This window comes from Theropithecus gelada, chromosome 1 (genome assembly GCF_003255815.1).
Source record: "Theropithecus gelada isolate Dixy chromosome 1, Tgel_1.0, whole genome shotgun sequence".
Lineage (NCBI taxonomy): Eukaryota > Metazoa > Chordata > Mammalia > Primates > Cercopithecidae > Theropithecus > Theropithecus gelada.
The window spans coordinates 122,365,068-122,377,561 of record NC_037668.1 but is presented as its reverse complement, the minus strand read 5'-3'; the positions used below and the strand labels follow the sequence as shown (position 1 = coordinate 122,377,561).

Genomic DNA, 12,494 nt, shown 5'->3' with positions numbered 1-12,494 from the left:
CTTTATTAGTTAATCAGATAAGGAGAGCATCTAAGTAATCTAATATGATATGTTCTCACTGGGTTGAGTGTAACTGAAAAGCAGATTGAGTGAGTTGGCAAAATCCTTGGGATTCAGGGCACAGTTACATCTGGTTGGTGTGTAAATTAGTGCCACTTTTCTGAGGTTGATTTTCCCATGTCTACTTGTTGACATTGTGATAGTCTTTTGACCCAGAAAGTACTTGTTCATGCACAGCACTTAAAAGGAAGTTACTCAGCAAGTGTTTTTTGGTATTTTGTAGCTGTTCATATTGATTTAAATGAGTAAAAAATTTGAACTTTTAAATTCAATATACACCTTTAATACTGTGCAAATGTTTAACTCCTCTGCATAGATAACTGAGAATATTACTTTAGAAAAAATATGTAAGACTTGTATTGTCTTGATACAGTGTTCATCTCTCTCATTCAGACTCTCTTATTAACCATGTGCCATGAAGTTAAATAGATTGCTTTCATTTTCAGACAAAGCACAGTTGCTTCTAGACCAGGAGGTTGAATCAGCATCCCAAAAGATAGAAGATGGTAAAACCCCTAAGCCACTTTCTCTGAAATCTGATAGGTCATCAACAAACTGTGTGGAGAGGCATACTCCAAGGACCAAGATTAGACCTGTAAGTTTGCCTATAGATAGACTACTTCTTGCAAGCCCTCCTAAGGAGAGAAATGGTAGAAATATGGGAAATGTAAATTTAGACAAGTTTTGCAAGAATCCTGCCTTTGAAGGAGTTAATAGAAAAGACACTGCTACTACTGTTTGTTCCAAATTTAATGGCTTTGACCAGCAAACTCTACAAAAAATTCAGGACAAACAGTATGAACAAAACAGCCTAACTGCCAAGACTACAATGATCACGCCCAGTGCACTCCAGGAAAAAGGAGTGACAACAAGCCTCCAGGTTAGTGGGGACCATTCTGTCAATGCCACTCAGCCCAGTAAGCCATACACAGAGCCAGTCAGGTCAGTGAGAGAGGCGTCTGAGAGACGGTCTTCGGATTCCTACCCTCTCGCTCCTGTCAGAGCACCCAGAACACTGCAGCCTCAACATTGGACAACATTTTATAAACCACATGCTCCCGCCATCAGTATCAGGGGGAATGAGGAGAAGCCAGCTTCACCCTCAGCAGCAGTGCCTCCTGGCACAGCTCACGATCCCCAGGGTCTCATGGTGAAGTCAAGGCCAGACCCAGACAAAGCATCAGCTTGTCCTGGGCAGGCAACTGGTCAACCTAAAGAAGACTCTGAGGAGCTTGGCTTGCCTGATGTGAATCCAACATGTCAGAGACCAAGGCTAAAACGAATGCAACAGTTTGAAGACCTCGAAGATGAAATTCCACAATTTGTGTAGGGTTGTCAAATTTCAGGGGTTTTTTGTTGTTGTTATTGTTGTTGTGTTATTTTGTGGTATTGTGCTTATTTTGTGAAAGAGTGTTTTGACAGGGCCCCTTTTGTATAGGACTGCCAAATCATGGGTTTTGCCTTTTGTTGTTGTATCGTATTATCCTCTGTTGGTAATACTGAATGGTAGAATGTTTTGATAGGGTCACATTTGTGCCTCACTGGAATTATCTTTAAATTCTGTATTTTTGAAGTTGTGAATAAGATAGGTGGATTCATATTTTTTAAAGTTCAGTTGACTTTCCCCACCAAATGGTCCATTTGAATGCATCCCTAATATATGATAATAGTTCTCAACTAATAGGTGCAATTTGGGAAAATCAGGTTTATTTTTTGGAGTGAAACTATTATAAGTGCTTATTTATAAAAGGAATGTTTCTGAATGCAAGTGCCTAAAAAGATTTTGTTGGTATGAATATGTTTTTTCACATAACTTTATACTGCATCTTTTACATTTGTGCTTTTTTAAGATACATATGTAAGCTCTTATTTTTCAATTGGCAATTCACTTAATTTTTAAATGTTTACATAATGGCCAGAAGGCTTGGAAATCTGTATTTAATTGCATTTTAATTAATTGCCAGTTTTTACATGTGATAGTCAATTACATTGTATAAAGAAAATGCACTTAAACCTATTTCTAAATTATATAGTTCAGTTATGTTGTATTTGGCATTAGATGGTTTTAATACATTTGATAGTTTTTTCACCCCTTGGCTTTATTTTATATAAACTTTTGTTATTCAGCAGTTCTGAACTTTTTGGTATTTTATAAATGGTCCAAAAAATGCGTGTTTCAGAAGTTTTTAAATTCAGTGCATTTCCTCTTGATTTGTCTGGGTTAAAACCATTCCTTTTGTATGAAATGTTTTGACTTATGAATCATTTTATGTACTTGTTCTACCTGGATTGTCAACCATTGAAAGTGTATATTCCATCCAAATCAAGCTAAAATTTATTTAAGTTGATTCTGAGAGTACAGGTCAGTAAGCCTCATTATTTGGAATTTGAGAGAAAGTATAGGTGATTGGATCTGTTTCATTTATAAAATGTCCAGTTTTTAGGACTAGTACATTCCTGTTATTTTCTGGGTTTTATCATTTTGTCTAAAATAGGATGTAAAAGGGACAAAAAATAAGTAGACTGTTTTTGTATGTGTGAATTATATTTCTACTAAATGTTTTTGTATGACTGTTATACTTGATAATATATATATATATCAACTTGTTAAATTATCTCAAGTTCTCGTGGCTTCTTTTCAATTGTTGCCTATTACAGTATGAGAGTTTAAGGTTATTAACCATTGGCTTAGAAGTCAACACCTGGGATCATACATCCCTTGACTACAATGTGGAATGAGTTTTATGGAAACTTGTTTTATAGTTCTATGTGATGTGAAGGTCTAGGGAGCAATAACCAGCCCTTTTTTTTCCTGAAGCCTTGTTTTTAGTCCTCATTGTACAAAATATAAAAGAATCATATTGCTGTGAATACCTAAAAAGAAAATTAGAGCCGATGTGTATTGAGCCTTCTCTGTGTGCCAGGAACTTTGCCAAGTTGCTACATGGATTATTTTATTTCAAGTCCAGAGCAACCTGTAATGGGTGGGTAATCATGTTATTTTTTCTGTGTTACAGGTAAGGAAACTAAGGCTTAGTTAAATGACTTGCTTCTGTGTTCCACAGGTGGAGTCAAATCTCAAACATAGGGCGGTCAGATTTTGATGGTTAGTGCTCTTAATGACTATGATTACTAAATGATATCTGGTAGTTTTTAACAATAGAAAATGCAACTTTAAAAATTTTTTATTGTGGTAAAATACACGTAACATTTACCATTTTTAAGTATATTGTTTGAACCATTTTTCAGCATATAGTTCAGTGGCATTAAGTATATTCTCATTGTTTTGCAACCATGAGCACCTATTCATCTCCAGAACATTATCATCATCCTATACTAAAACTTAGAAAATGTACTTTTAAACTTCTTCAGTTTTCTTTTAATATATGGAGACAACCCAAAGGTTATATCCTGTAATAAACTCACTTCTCTGTTTTCCCTCACAGCTCAAAAATGAGAATTTCACTTTTGGGTCCTTTCTGCCTTTAGGGTTCCCTGGCACTTTGTCCAGCTTAGAGCCTTAAGCCTCTAGATGCTTTCTAGTTTCCTGGGGCTCTGAGGCAAGTATCTCTTGAGAAGAGGTTGCTATTTCTAGAGTGTCCACAGTGTGCAGTGTGTTGTGCTAGCTAATAATGTGGTGGAAATCATTTATCCAGAAGTTGTTTTATGCCACATGGAAAGATATGTGAGCAAAGGGAAGGGGCAACAGCGGGAGCCCTGTTAGTGCTACCAGAACACCAGGAAGCCTTGTGGGAGGTGTATTGTCCAAGGTTCTGAGAAGTCATTTCTGAAGGGTTGATCATAACTTCCCTAGCCAAGTTTTACCTACAGAGAACTTAATTCGAATTTATGAGTACAGTATGTTAAATTACTTTTAGTGTACCTTAGGCAGTGTATTTGTTTTGATACAAAGACTATATGATCCCTGAGACTTGTTGCCTAGTGAACTCATAAACAGATAGAATTGTACCTCAGTTATTTGGGTGATTTAAAGATGGTACTATGGCTACACTATTCCTAGCTATCGTTATGTTACTTACAGTATTTATACAACTGGAAACACCTCTTTAAATGCCAACCATTGTATATTGTTAAATAACTTACAGTCTATGGAATTTTGTGGGTTTTTCTTTCCTACAGGTAGGAAATTATGGTGATGTGTTGATATGATTATATATGTAGACTATTCAGTTAACATCTAGGAGTTAGCAAAGTTGCTACATTCACAATCAGTATGTAAGTCAGTTGTATTCCTGGATATCAACAACTAACAGAAATGAAAGTTTTTAGAAAGATCTCTTCAATATCATTAAAAAATACAAAATACCTAAGAATAAGTCTCACAAAAGATGTACAAGATCTTCATGGAGAAAATGTTAGACCATGTCAGGAAGCATTTAAGGAGATCTTAAATAAATGTAGCACTCCATAATGTACACAAATTAGAAGCTTCAGTCATGTAGAGATGTTAATTTACATTTGTAGATTCAATGTAATCCCAGCCAAAATATTTTTTTGCATTATTACCTCTATCTACTGTGTATTTCCTTAAGACAAGGGCATTCCTACATAACCATAGTACCACCATCAAACTTAGGATATTGACATTGACATCATAATGATATCTAATCCATAGGCCACATTCAATCTGCTGATTCTGATTGCCTCCGTAATGTTCCTGTGTTCCAGCATCCCAATCCAGGACCACATAGTGCTTTTAGTTGTCCTATCTCTTGTTTCATTCAGTCTGGAACAGCTTTTCAGACTTGTCTTTGACCTTGACACTTGAGGAGTATTGACCAGTTTGTAGAAAGTTCCTCAGTTTGGGTTTATCATTAGTTAAGACTCATAAGATTTAGGATAGACATTTTTGTCCAGTACTACAGAAATGATGCTGTATACTCAAATGTGTCATGCCAGGATGCACACAATGTCAATTTGTCTTATACCTGATGCTATTAATTTTAGTCACCTGGTTCAGATAGTATATACCAGGTTTCTCCATTGTAAAATTAGAATTAGGAGGTACTTTGTGAGGAGATTCTTAAAGATTGTAAATGTCCTGTTTCTCATCGAATTGTCACAGACTAGTTTGAGTCTATTGACAATTCTTGACTGAACCAGTTACTATGTTGACTGTCAAATGGTGAGTCCATGGCTTCTGCCTTGGTTGGCATCCTACTACTGTATTAAGTGTCCTCACACTCAGCCAATCTACTCTGCATACATAAAATAAGCATGCAGTTCAGAAAACAGATTAAACAACTAATAGATTAAACTTCTGAGTTACAAGCTTTATTTGAGTTAATCTTCAGCCTTAATTAACAAAAAACTGTACATGACATGAAAACATGTCTCAGGTTTCTGGATACAGTTCATGCCCATTCGTTACAGGATGTTGTAAGTTGTCCTTTTATAGTGTTGACAGGATTGGAAACAAGGGATGAACAGTGACCATTACCAATGAGGCATTGCTCATTGATAAGTGAATACAGCACTGAAATTTAAAAATCAGGCCGGGTGTAGTGGTTCACGCCTGTAATCCCAGCACTTTGGGAGGCCAATGTGGGTGGATCACGAGGTCAGGAGTTCGAGACCAGCCTGACCAACATGGTGAAAGCCCGTCTCTACTAAAAGTACAAAAATTAGCCGGGCGTAGTGGTTTGTGCCTGTAATCCCAGCTACTCAGGAGGCTGAGGCAGAAGAATTGCTTGAACTTGGGAGGCGGAGGTTGCAGTGAGCCGAGATCACGCCACTGCACTCCAGCCTGGGTGACAGGCTGAGTGAGACTCCATCTCAAAAAAAAAAAAAAAAAAATTAAAAATCAGGATGACTATAACACAGCCTGACTATAAGAATGGCAAAATCTTATTTACAGTTGTAGACACAGACCTGATATACAATAGTTGCCATCTGCCAAATTCTCTGTAGATCATTTTATACCAAAAATTTGCTTTTAGAGATCTGCTAGCAAAATCAGAAATTTTCTGTATCAGTTATTTTAATCAAAGTTGTAAGTTCATCTAGTAATTGCCAAAAAAAATCACTGGAATAACACAGGAGACTAGGACGGGGAACCAAGGTCTACGTATTCTCCATCTCCAAGTATAGATACATAAGTCTCATGATTAAGATTCAATGAGAGTTTTAAATGACTTTTTGTTTTAAAACTGGATCATAAATGCAGCAGTGTGTATATATACATGTATCATTTAAAGAATGATTATAAAATGAATTCCCATTTGCCCTTAACACCCTTATCAGGATGTTAGGGAACCACCAGAATGCCCTTTCCTGATCACATGCCTTTCTCTTCTCACAGCAGGTGTAACCACCATCTTGAGTTTTATGTTAATCCTTCCTTGGCTTTAAAACAAACAAAGCTACCTGTACAATTGTAACTATAGTTTATTTTTCCTTTTTTAAAACACTATTTTACTGGGTATTTATCCTGCAATGTATTATTATTCCCACTGTTGATGGGCATTTAGGTTGCTTTCAGGTTTTCTTCCTGCTATGAACAATGTTACATTGAAAACTTAATCTACTTTTCCCTTCATTCACTTTTTTTGTTTGTTTTTTGTTTTTTGTTCTTGACACATAGTCTTGCTGTGTCACCCAGGCTGGAGTGCAGTAGCGTGATCTCGGCTCACTGCAACCTCTGCCTTCCTGGTCCAAGCGATTCTCTTGCCTCAGCCTCCCGAGTACCTGGGATTACAGGTGCACGCCACCACACCCATTAATTTTTGCATTTTTAGTAGAGACAAGGTTTCACCATGTTGGCCAGGTTGGTCTCAAACTACTCACTTTGAGTGGTCCACCTGCCTCGGCCTCCCAAAGTGTTGGGATTACAGGTGTGAGTCACCGCACCTGGCCCTCCACTTTTTTTAAAAACAACAACAACAACAACAAATATGCGGTGTGGTGATCATCTCATTTAATCTTTACTTAGGCAGATGTGATGGTTAATACTGTCAGCTTGATTAGATTGAAGGTTACAAAGTATTGTTCCTGGGAGTGTCTGTGAGGGTGTTGCCAAAAGAGATTAACATTTGAGTCAGTGGGCTAGGGAAAGCAGATCCACCCTTAATCTGGTGGGCACAATCTAATCAGCTGCCAGCGAATATAAAGCAGGCAGAAAAATGAACAAGAGACTGGCCCAGCCTCCCAGCCTACATCTTTGTCCCATGCTGGATGCTTCCTGCCCTTGAACATTGGACTTCAGGTTCTTCAGTTTTGGGACTCGGACTGGCTCTCCTTCCTCCTCAGCTTGCGGATATCCTATTGTAGGACCTTGTGATTGTGTAAGTTAATACTTAAGCTCTCCATATGTGTGTGTGTGTGTGTGTGTGTGTGTGTCCTATTCTGTCCCTCTAGAGAACCCTAATACAGATTTTGGTATTGGGAGTGGTTCTAGAGGAACAGAATATTAAGGATGGAGTTCTTTCATTGGTTTGGGGTTTCTGCAGTTGGCTGCTTAATATTTAGACCCCAAAATGCTAAGGACTCTCCTTCTAATAGTATGGAGAACACTGATAGTCCTTGGTGTGAACTGTTTAGAGAGTTATGCAAAATAAATGCATTTGACACTCCTGATTCATTACTCATGAGAGTCAAGGAGTTTAGTGACTCTATGCATAATACCTTTCACCATATGTGGAGAACCAAGAAACATAATGAAGCTGGTTGGTTGTTCCTCTGTTCAGTGGACAAAGTGATGAAAGAAAATTATGAACTCAGAGATTCTGTCTCCCAGCTTTAGAAACAGATACTGAGCCTCAAATCTGCTAAGATTGCCCTGAGTGAGAATCTTACCTCCTGAAGAGCAAGAGCTGAAATTGTGGAAAAACAGACACAAGCTCTTATCATGTGAGTGGCTGACTTGTAACAAAAGATGCATGCACCAGGTGTCTACTGTTAAAGTGAGGGCATTTACTGGAAAAGAATAGGACCCTGAAACTTGGAATGGGGTTGTGTGGGAGGATCCTGATGATACTAGGGACACTGAGTTGTGGAATAGATTTGCAAGATCAGAACCTGCGTCTTTGAAGAGCCCTGTAATTGCTGTAATTGCTATTCTCTGTATGTCAGATCTAATGATGGGGACTGCAGTCACTCAACTACAAAATTTAAATATAGTGGGAATAATTGGATCCTGGGGTGGCGGGGGCCAAGTGGTGACACTCAACCATCAAAGGCAGGGTGGGCATAGTTACCGTAATGGATAGCAGAGGCAAAGCGGCAATCAGAATAGTCTGACTCGTCTAGAGCTCTGGCCTTAGCTAATTAATCATGGTGTTCCTAGAAATGAAATGGATAGGAAGGCTACTGCATTCCTACTTAATTTATACAAGCAGAAAATTTCTAGGTTGAATGGACAAAAGATTAATTTGAATTATAAAAACAGAGAATCACAGCCCCTCAATCAATTTCCAGACTTCAGTCAGCTTACAGACCCAGAACCCCTTGAATGAAGGGGAGGCCATGTCCCATTGAGGAAGGACACCACTACATTACTGACAATTGATGCAGTGACGCTTTCTCCCATCCTTCCCCAAAGAGATCTCCCGCCTTTTACCAGGATAACTGCACTGGGGAAAAGGAAATGATCAGACATTTAGGGGACTAGTGGACTGTCAGCTCTGAGCTGACACTGATTCCAGGAGACCCAAAATGTATTGTGGTCCGCCAGTTAAAGTAGGGGCTTATGAAGATCAGGTGGAGTTCTGGCTCAGGTCTGACTTACAGTGGGTCCAGCGGGTCCCCAGACTCATCCTGTGGTCATTTCCCTAGTGCTAGAATGCACAATTGGCATAGATATTCTTAGCAACTGGCAGAACCTCCACGTTGGCTCCCTCACTGGTAGGGTGAGGGATATTATAGTGGGAAAGGCCAAATGGAAGCCATTACAGCTGCCTCTACCTAGAAAAATCAAAAACAATATTGCATCCCTGGAGGGACTGCAGAGATTAGTGCCACCATCAAGAACTTGAAAGATGTAGGGGTGGTGATTCCCACCAAATCCCCGTTCAACTTTCTCATTTGGCCTGTGCAGAAGACAGGTGGTTCTTGGAGAATGAGAGTGGATTATTGTAAGCTTAACCAAGTGATGACTCCAATTGCAGTTGCCGTACCAGATGTGGTTTGATTGCTTGAGGAAATTAACACATCTCCTGGTACCTGGTATGCAGCCATTGAAGTGACAAGTACCTTTTTCTCCATTCCTATCCATAAGGCCCATCAGAAGCAATTTGCCTTCAGCTGGCAAGGCTAGCAATATACCTTTACTGTCCTACCTCAGGGGTATATCAGTGCTCAGGCTTTGTGTCAGAATCTTATTCAGAGAGAGCTTGATTGCTTTTCGCTTCCGCAAGATATCACACTGGCCCATTACATTGATGACATTATGCTGGATCCAGTGAGCAAGAAGTAGCAAACACACTGGATTTATTCGTAGGACATTTGTGTGCCAGAGAATGGGAAATAAATCTGACTAAAATTAAGGGAACTTCTATCTCAGTAAAATTTCTAGGGGTCCAGTGGTGTGGGGCCTGTTGAGATATTACTTCTAAGATGAAGGATAACTTGCTGCATTTGGCCCCTCCTACAACCAAGAAAAAGGCACAATGCCTAGTGGGCCTATTTGGATTTTAGAGGCAACACATTCCTCATTTGAGTGTATTACTCTGGCCCATTTATCGAGTGACCCGAAATGCTGCCAGTTTTTAGTGGGATCCAGAACAGAAGAAGGCTCTGCAACAGGTCCAGGCTGCTGTGGAAGCTGCTTTCCCACTTGGGCCATATGACCCAGCAGATCCAGTGGTGCTTGAGGTGTCAGTGGCAGATAGGGATGCGTCTTGGAGCCTTTGGCAAGCCCCCATAGGTGAATCACAGCAGAGGCCTCTAGGATTTTGGAGCAAGGCCCTGCCATCTTCTGAAGATAACTACACTCCATTTGAGAGACAACTCTTGGCCTGTTATTGGGCTTTGGTGGAAACTGAATGTTTGACTATGGGTCATCAAGTCACCATGCGACCTGAACTGCCTATCATGAACTGGGAGCTTTCTGATTCCTCAACCCCTAAAGTGGGTCATGCATAGCAGCATTCCATCATCTAATGGAGGTGGTATATCCGTGATCAGGCTCGAGCAGGTCCTGAAGGCACAAGTAAGTTACATGAGGAAGTGGCTCAGATGCCCATGGTCTCTACTGCTGCCACCCTGCCTGCTCTACCCCAGCCTGCACTGATGGCCTCATAGGGAGTTCCCTATGGTGAGTTGACAGAGGAAGAGAAGACTAGGGTCTGGTTCACAGATGGTTCTGCACAATATGCAGGCACCTCCCCAAAGTGGACAGCTGCAGCACTACAGCCCCTTTCTAGGACATCCCTGAAGGACAGCAGTGAAGGGAAATCTTCCCAGTGGGCAGAACTTCCAGCAGTACACCTGGTTGTGCACTTTGCATGAAGGAAAAATGGCCAAATGTGTGATTATATACTGATTAATAGGCTGTAACCAATGGTTTGGCTGGATGATCAGGGACTTGGAAGAAGTTAATCTCAAAAGAGATTAACATTTGAGTCAGTGGAAGAAGCATGATTGGAAAGAAGTGGAAGAAGCATGATTGGAAAATTGGCGACAAATTTGAGGAAGAGGAGTGTGGATGGACCTCTCTGAGTGGCCAAAAACTGTGAAGATATTTGTATCCCATGTGAGTGCTCACCAACGGGTGACCTCAGCAAAGGTGGATTTTAATAATCAAGTGGATAGAATGACCCATTCTGTGGATACCACTCAGTATCTTTCCCCGGCCAACCCTCTCATCGCCCAATGGGCCCATGAACAAAGTGGCCATGGTGGCAGGGATGGAGGTTACGCCTGGGCTCAGCAACATAGACTTCCACTCGCCAAGGCTGACCTGGCTGTGGCCACTACTGAGTGCCCAATTTGCCAGCAGCAGAGACCAACACTGAGCCCTCGATGATCAGCCCCATTCCTTGGGGTGATCAGCAAGCTACCCGGTGGCAGGTTGATTTATTGGATCTCTTCCATCATGGAAAGGGAAGAGGTTTGTCCTCACAGGAATAGACACCTACTCCAGACATGGGTTTGCCTATTCTACATGCAGTACTCTGCCAAGACAACTATCTATGAACTCATGGAATGCCTTACCCACCATCATGGTATTCCACACAGCATTGCCTCTGACCAAGACACTCACTTCACAGCTAAAGAAGTGTGGCAGTGGGCTCAGCCCCATGGAATTCACTGGTCTTACCATGTTCCCCATTATCCTGAAGCAGCTGGGTTGATAGAGGGGTGGAATGACCTTTTGAAGTCACAATTACAATGCCAACTAGGTGACAGTACTTTGCAGGGCTCGGGCAAAGGTCTCCAGAAGGCCGTGTATGCTCTGAATCAGCATCCAATATATGGTACTGTTTCTCCCATAGCCAGGATTCACGGGTCCAGGAATCAAGGGGCAGAAGTGGAAGTGGCACCTCTCACCATCACCCCTAGTGATCCACTAGCAAAATTCTTGCTTCCTTTTCCCACGACATTACATTCTGCTGGCCTAGAGGCCTTAGTTCCAAAGGAAGGAATGCTACCACCAGGAGACACAACAACAATTCCATTAAACTGGAAGTTAAGATTGCCACCTGGACACTTTGGGTTCCTCCTACCTTTAAGTCAACAGGCTAAGAAAGGAGTTACAGTGTTGGCTGGGGTGATTACCCAGACTATCAAGATGAAATCAGTCTACTACTCCACAACAGAGGTAAGAGTATGCATGAAACACAGATCATTAGGGCATCTATTAGTATTACCATGCTCTGTGATTAAGATCAATAGGAAACTACAACAGCCCAATCTAGGCAGGACTACAAATGGCTCAGACCCCTCAGGAATTAAGGTTTGGGTCACTCCACCAGGAAAAAAACCACGACCTGCTGAGGTGCTTGCTGAAGGCAAAGGGAATACAGAATGGGTAGTAGAAAAAGATAGTCATCGGCTATGACCACGTGACCAGCTAAAGAACGGGGGCTGTAATTGTCATGAGTATTTCCTCCTTTTGCTAAAAACATGTTGGTGAATGTATACACTTGCACTAAGAAAGTATCTGTATTTTGGCCAGGCGCGGTGGCTCACGCCTGTGATCCCAGCACTTTGGGAGGCTGAGGCGGGCGGATCACTAGGTCAGGAGATGGAGACCATCCTGGCTAACACGGCAAAACCCTGTCTCTCCTAAAAATACCAAAAAAAATTAGCCAGGCGTGGTGGCCGGCTCCTGCAGTCCCAGCCACTTGGGAGGCTGAGGCAGGGGAATGGCGTGAACCCGGGAAGCGGTGCTTGCAGTGAGCCGAGATGGCGCCACTGCACTCCAGCTGGGCGACAGAGTGAGATTCTGTCTCAAAAAAAAAAAAAAAGAATCA

The 12,494-nt window shown here is 41.1% G+C and overlaps 1 protein-coding gene across 5 annotated transcripts in view; it reads left to right on the top strand.

Moving 5' to 3' along the window:
- The window catches only part of ARHGAP29 (Rho GTPase activating protein 29), a 94,664-nt gene that overhangs the window by 69,767 nt on the left and 12,403 nt on the right, over nucleotides 1-12,494 (top strand). For 4 of the 5 annotated variants that reach the window (XM_025355275.1, XM_025355291.1, XM_025355284.1 and 1 more), the window contains one exon: nucleotides 507-3,508. In XM_025355275.1, coding sequence (XP_025211060.1) covers nucleotides 507-1,390 — 884 coding nt within the window. In that variant the 3' untranslated portion in view covers nucleotides 1,391-3,508. Of the gene's footprint in view, nucleotides 1-506; nucleotides 3,509-12,494 lie in introns of those variants that run through there. The other variant, XM_025355298.1, reaches the window with a different exon arrangement.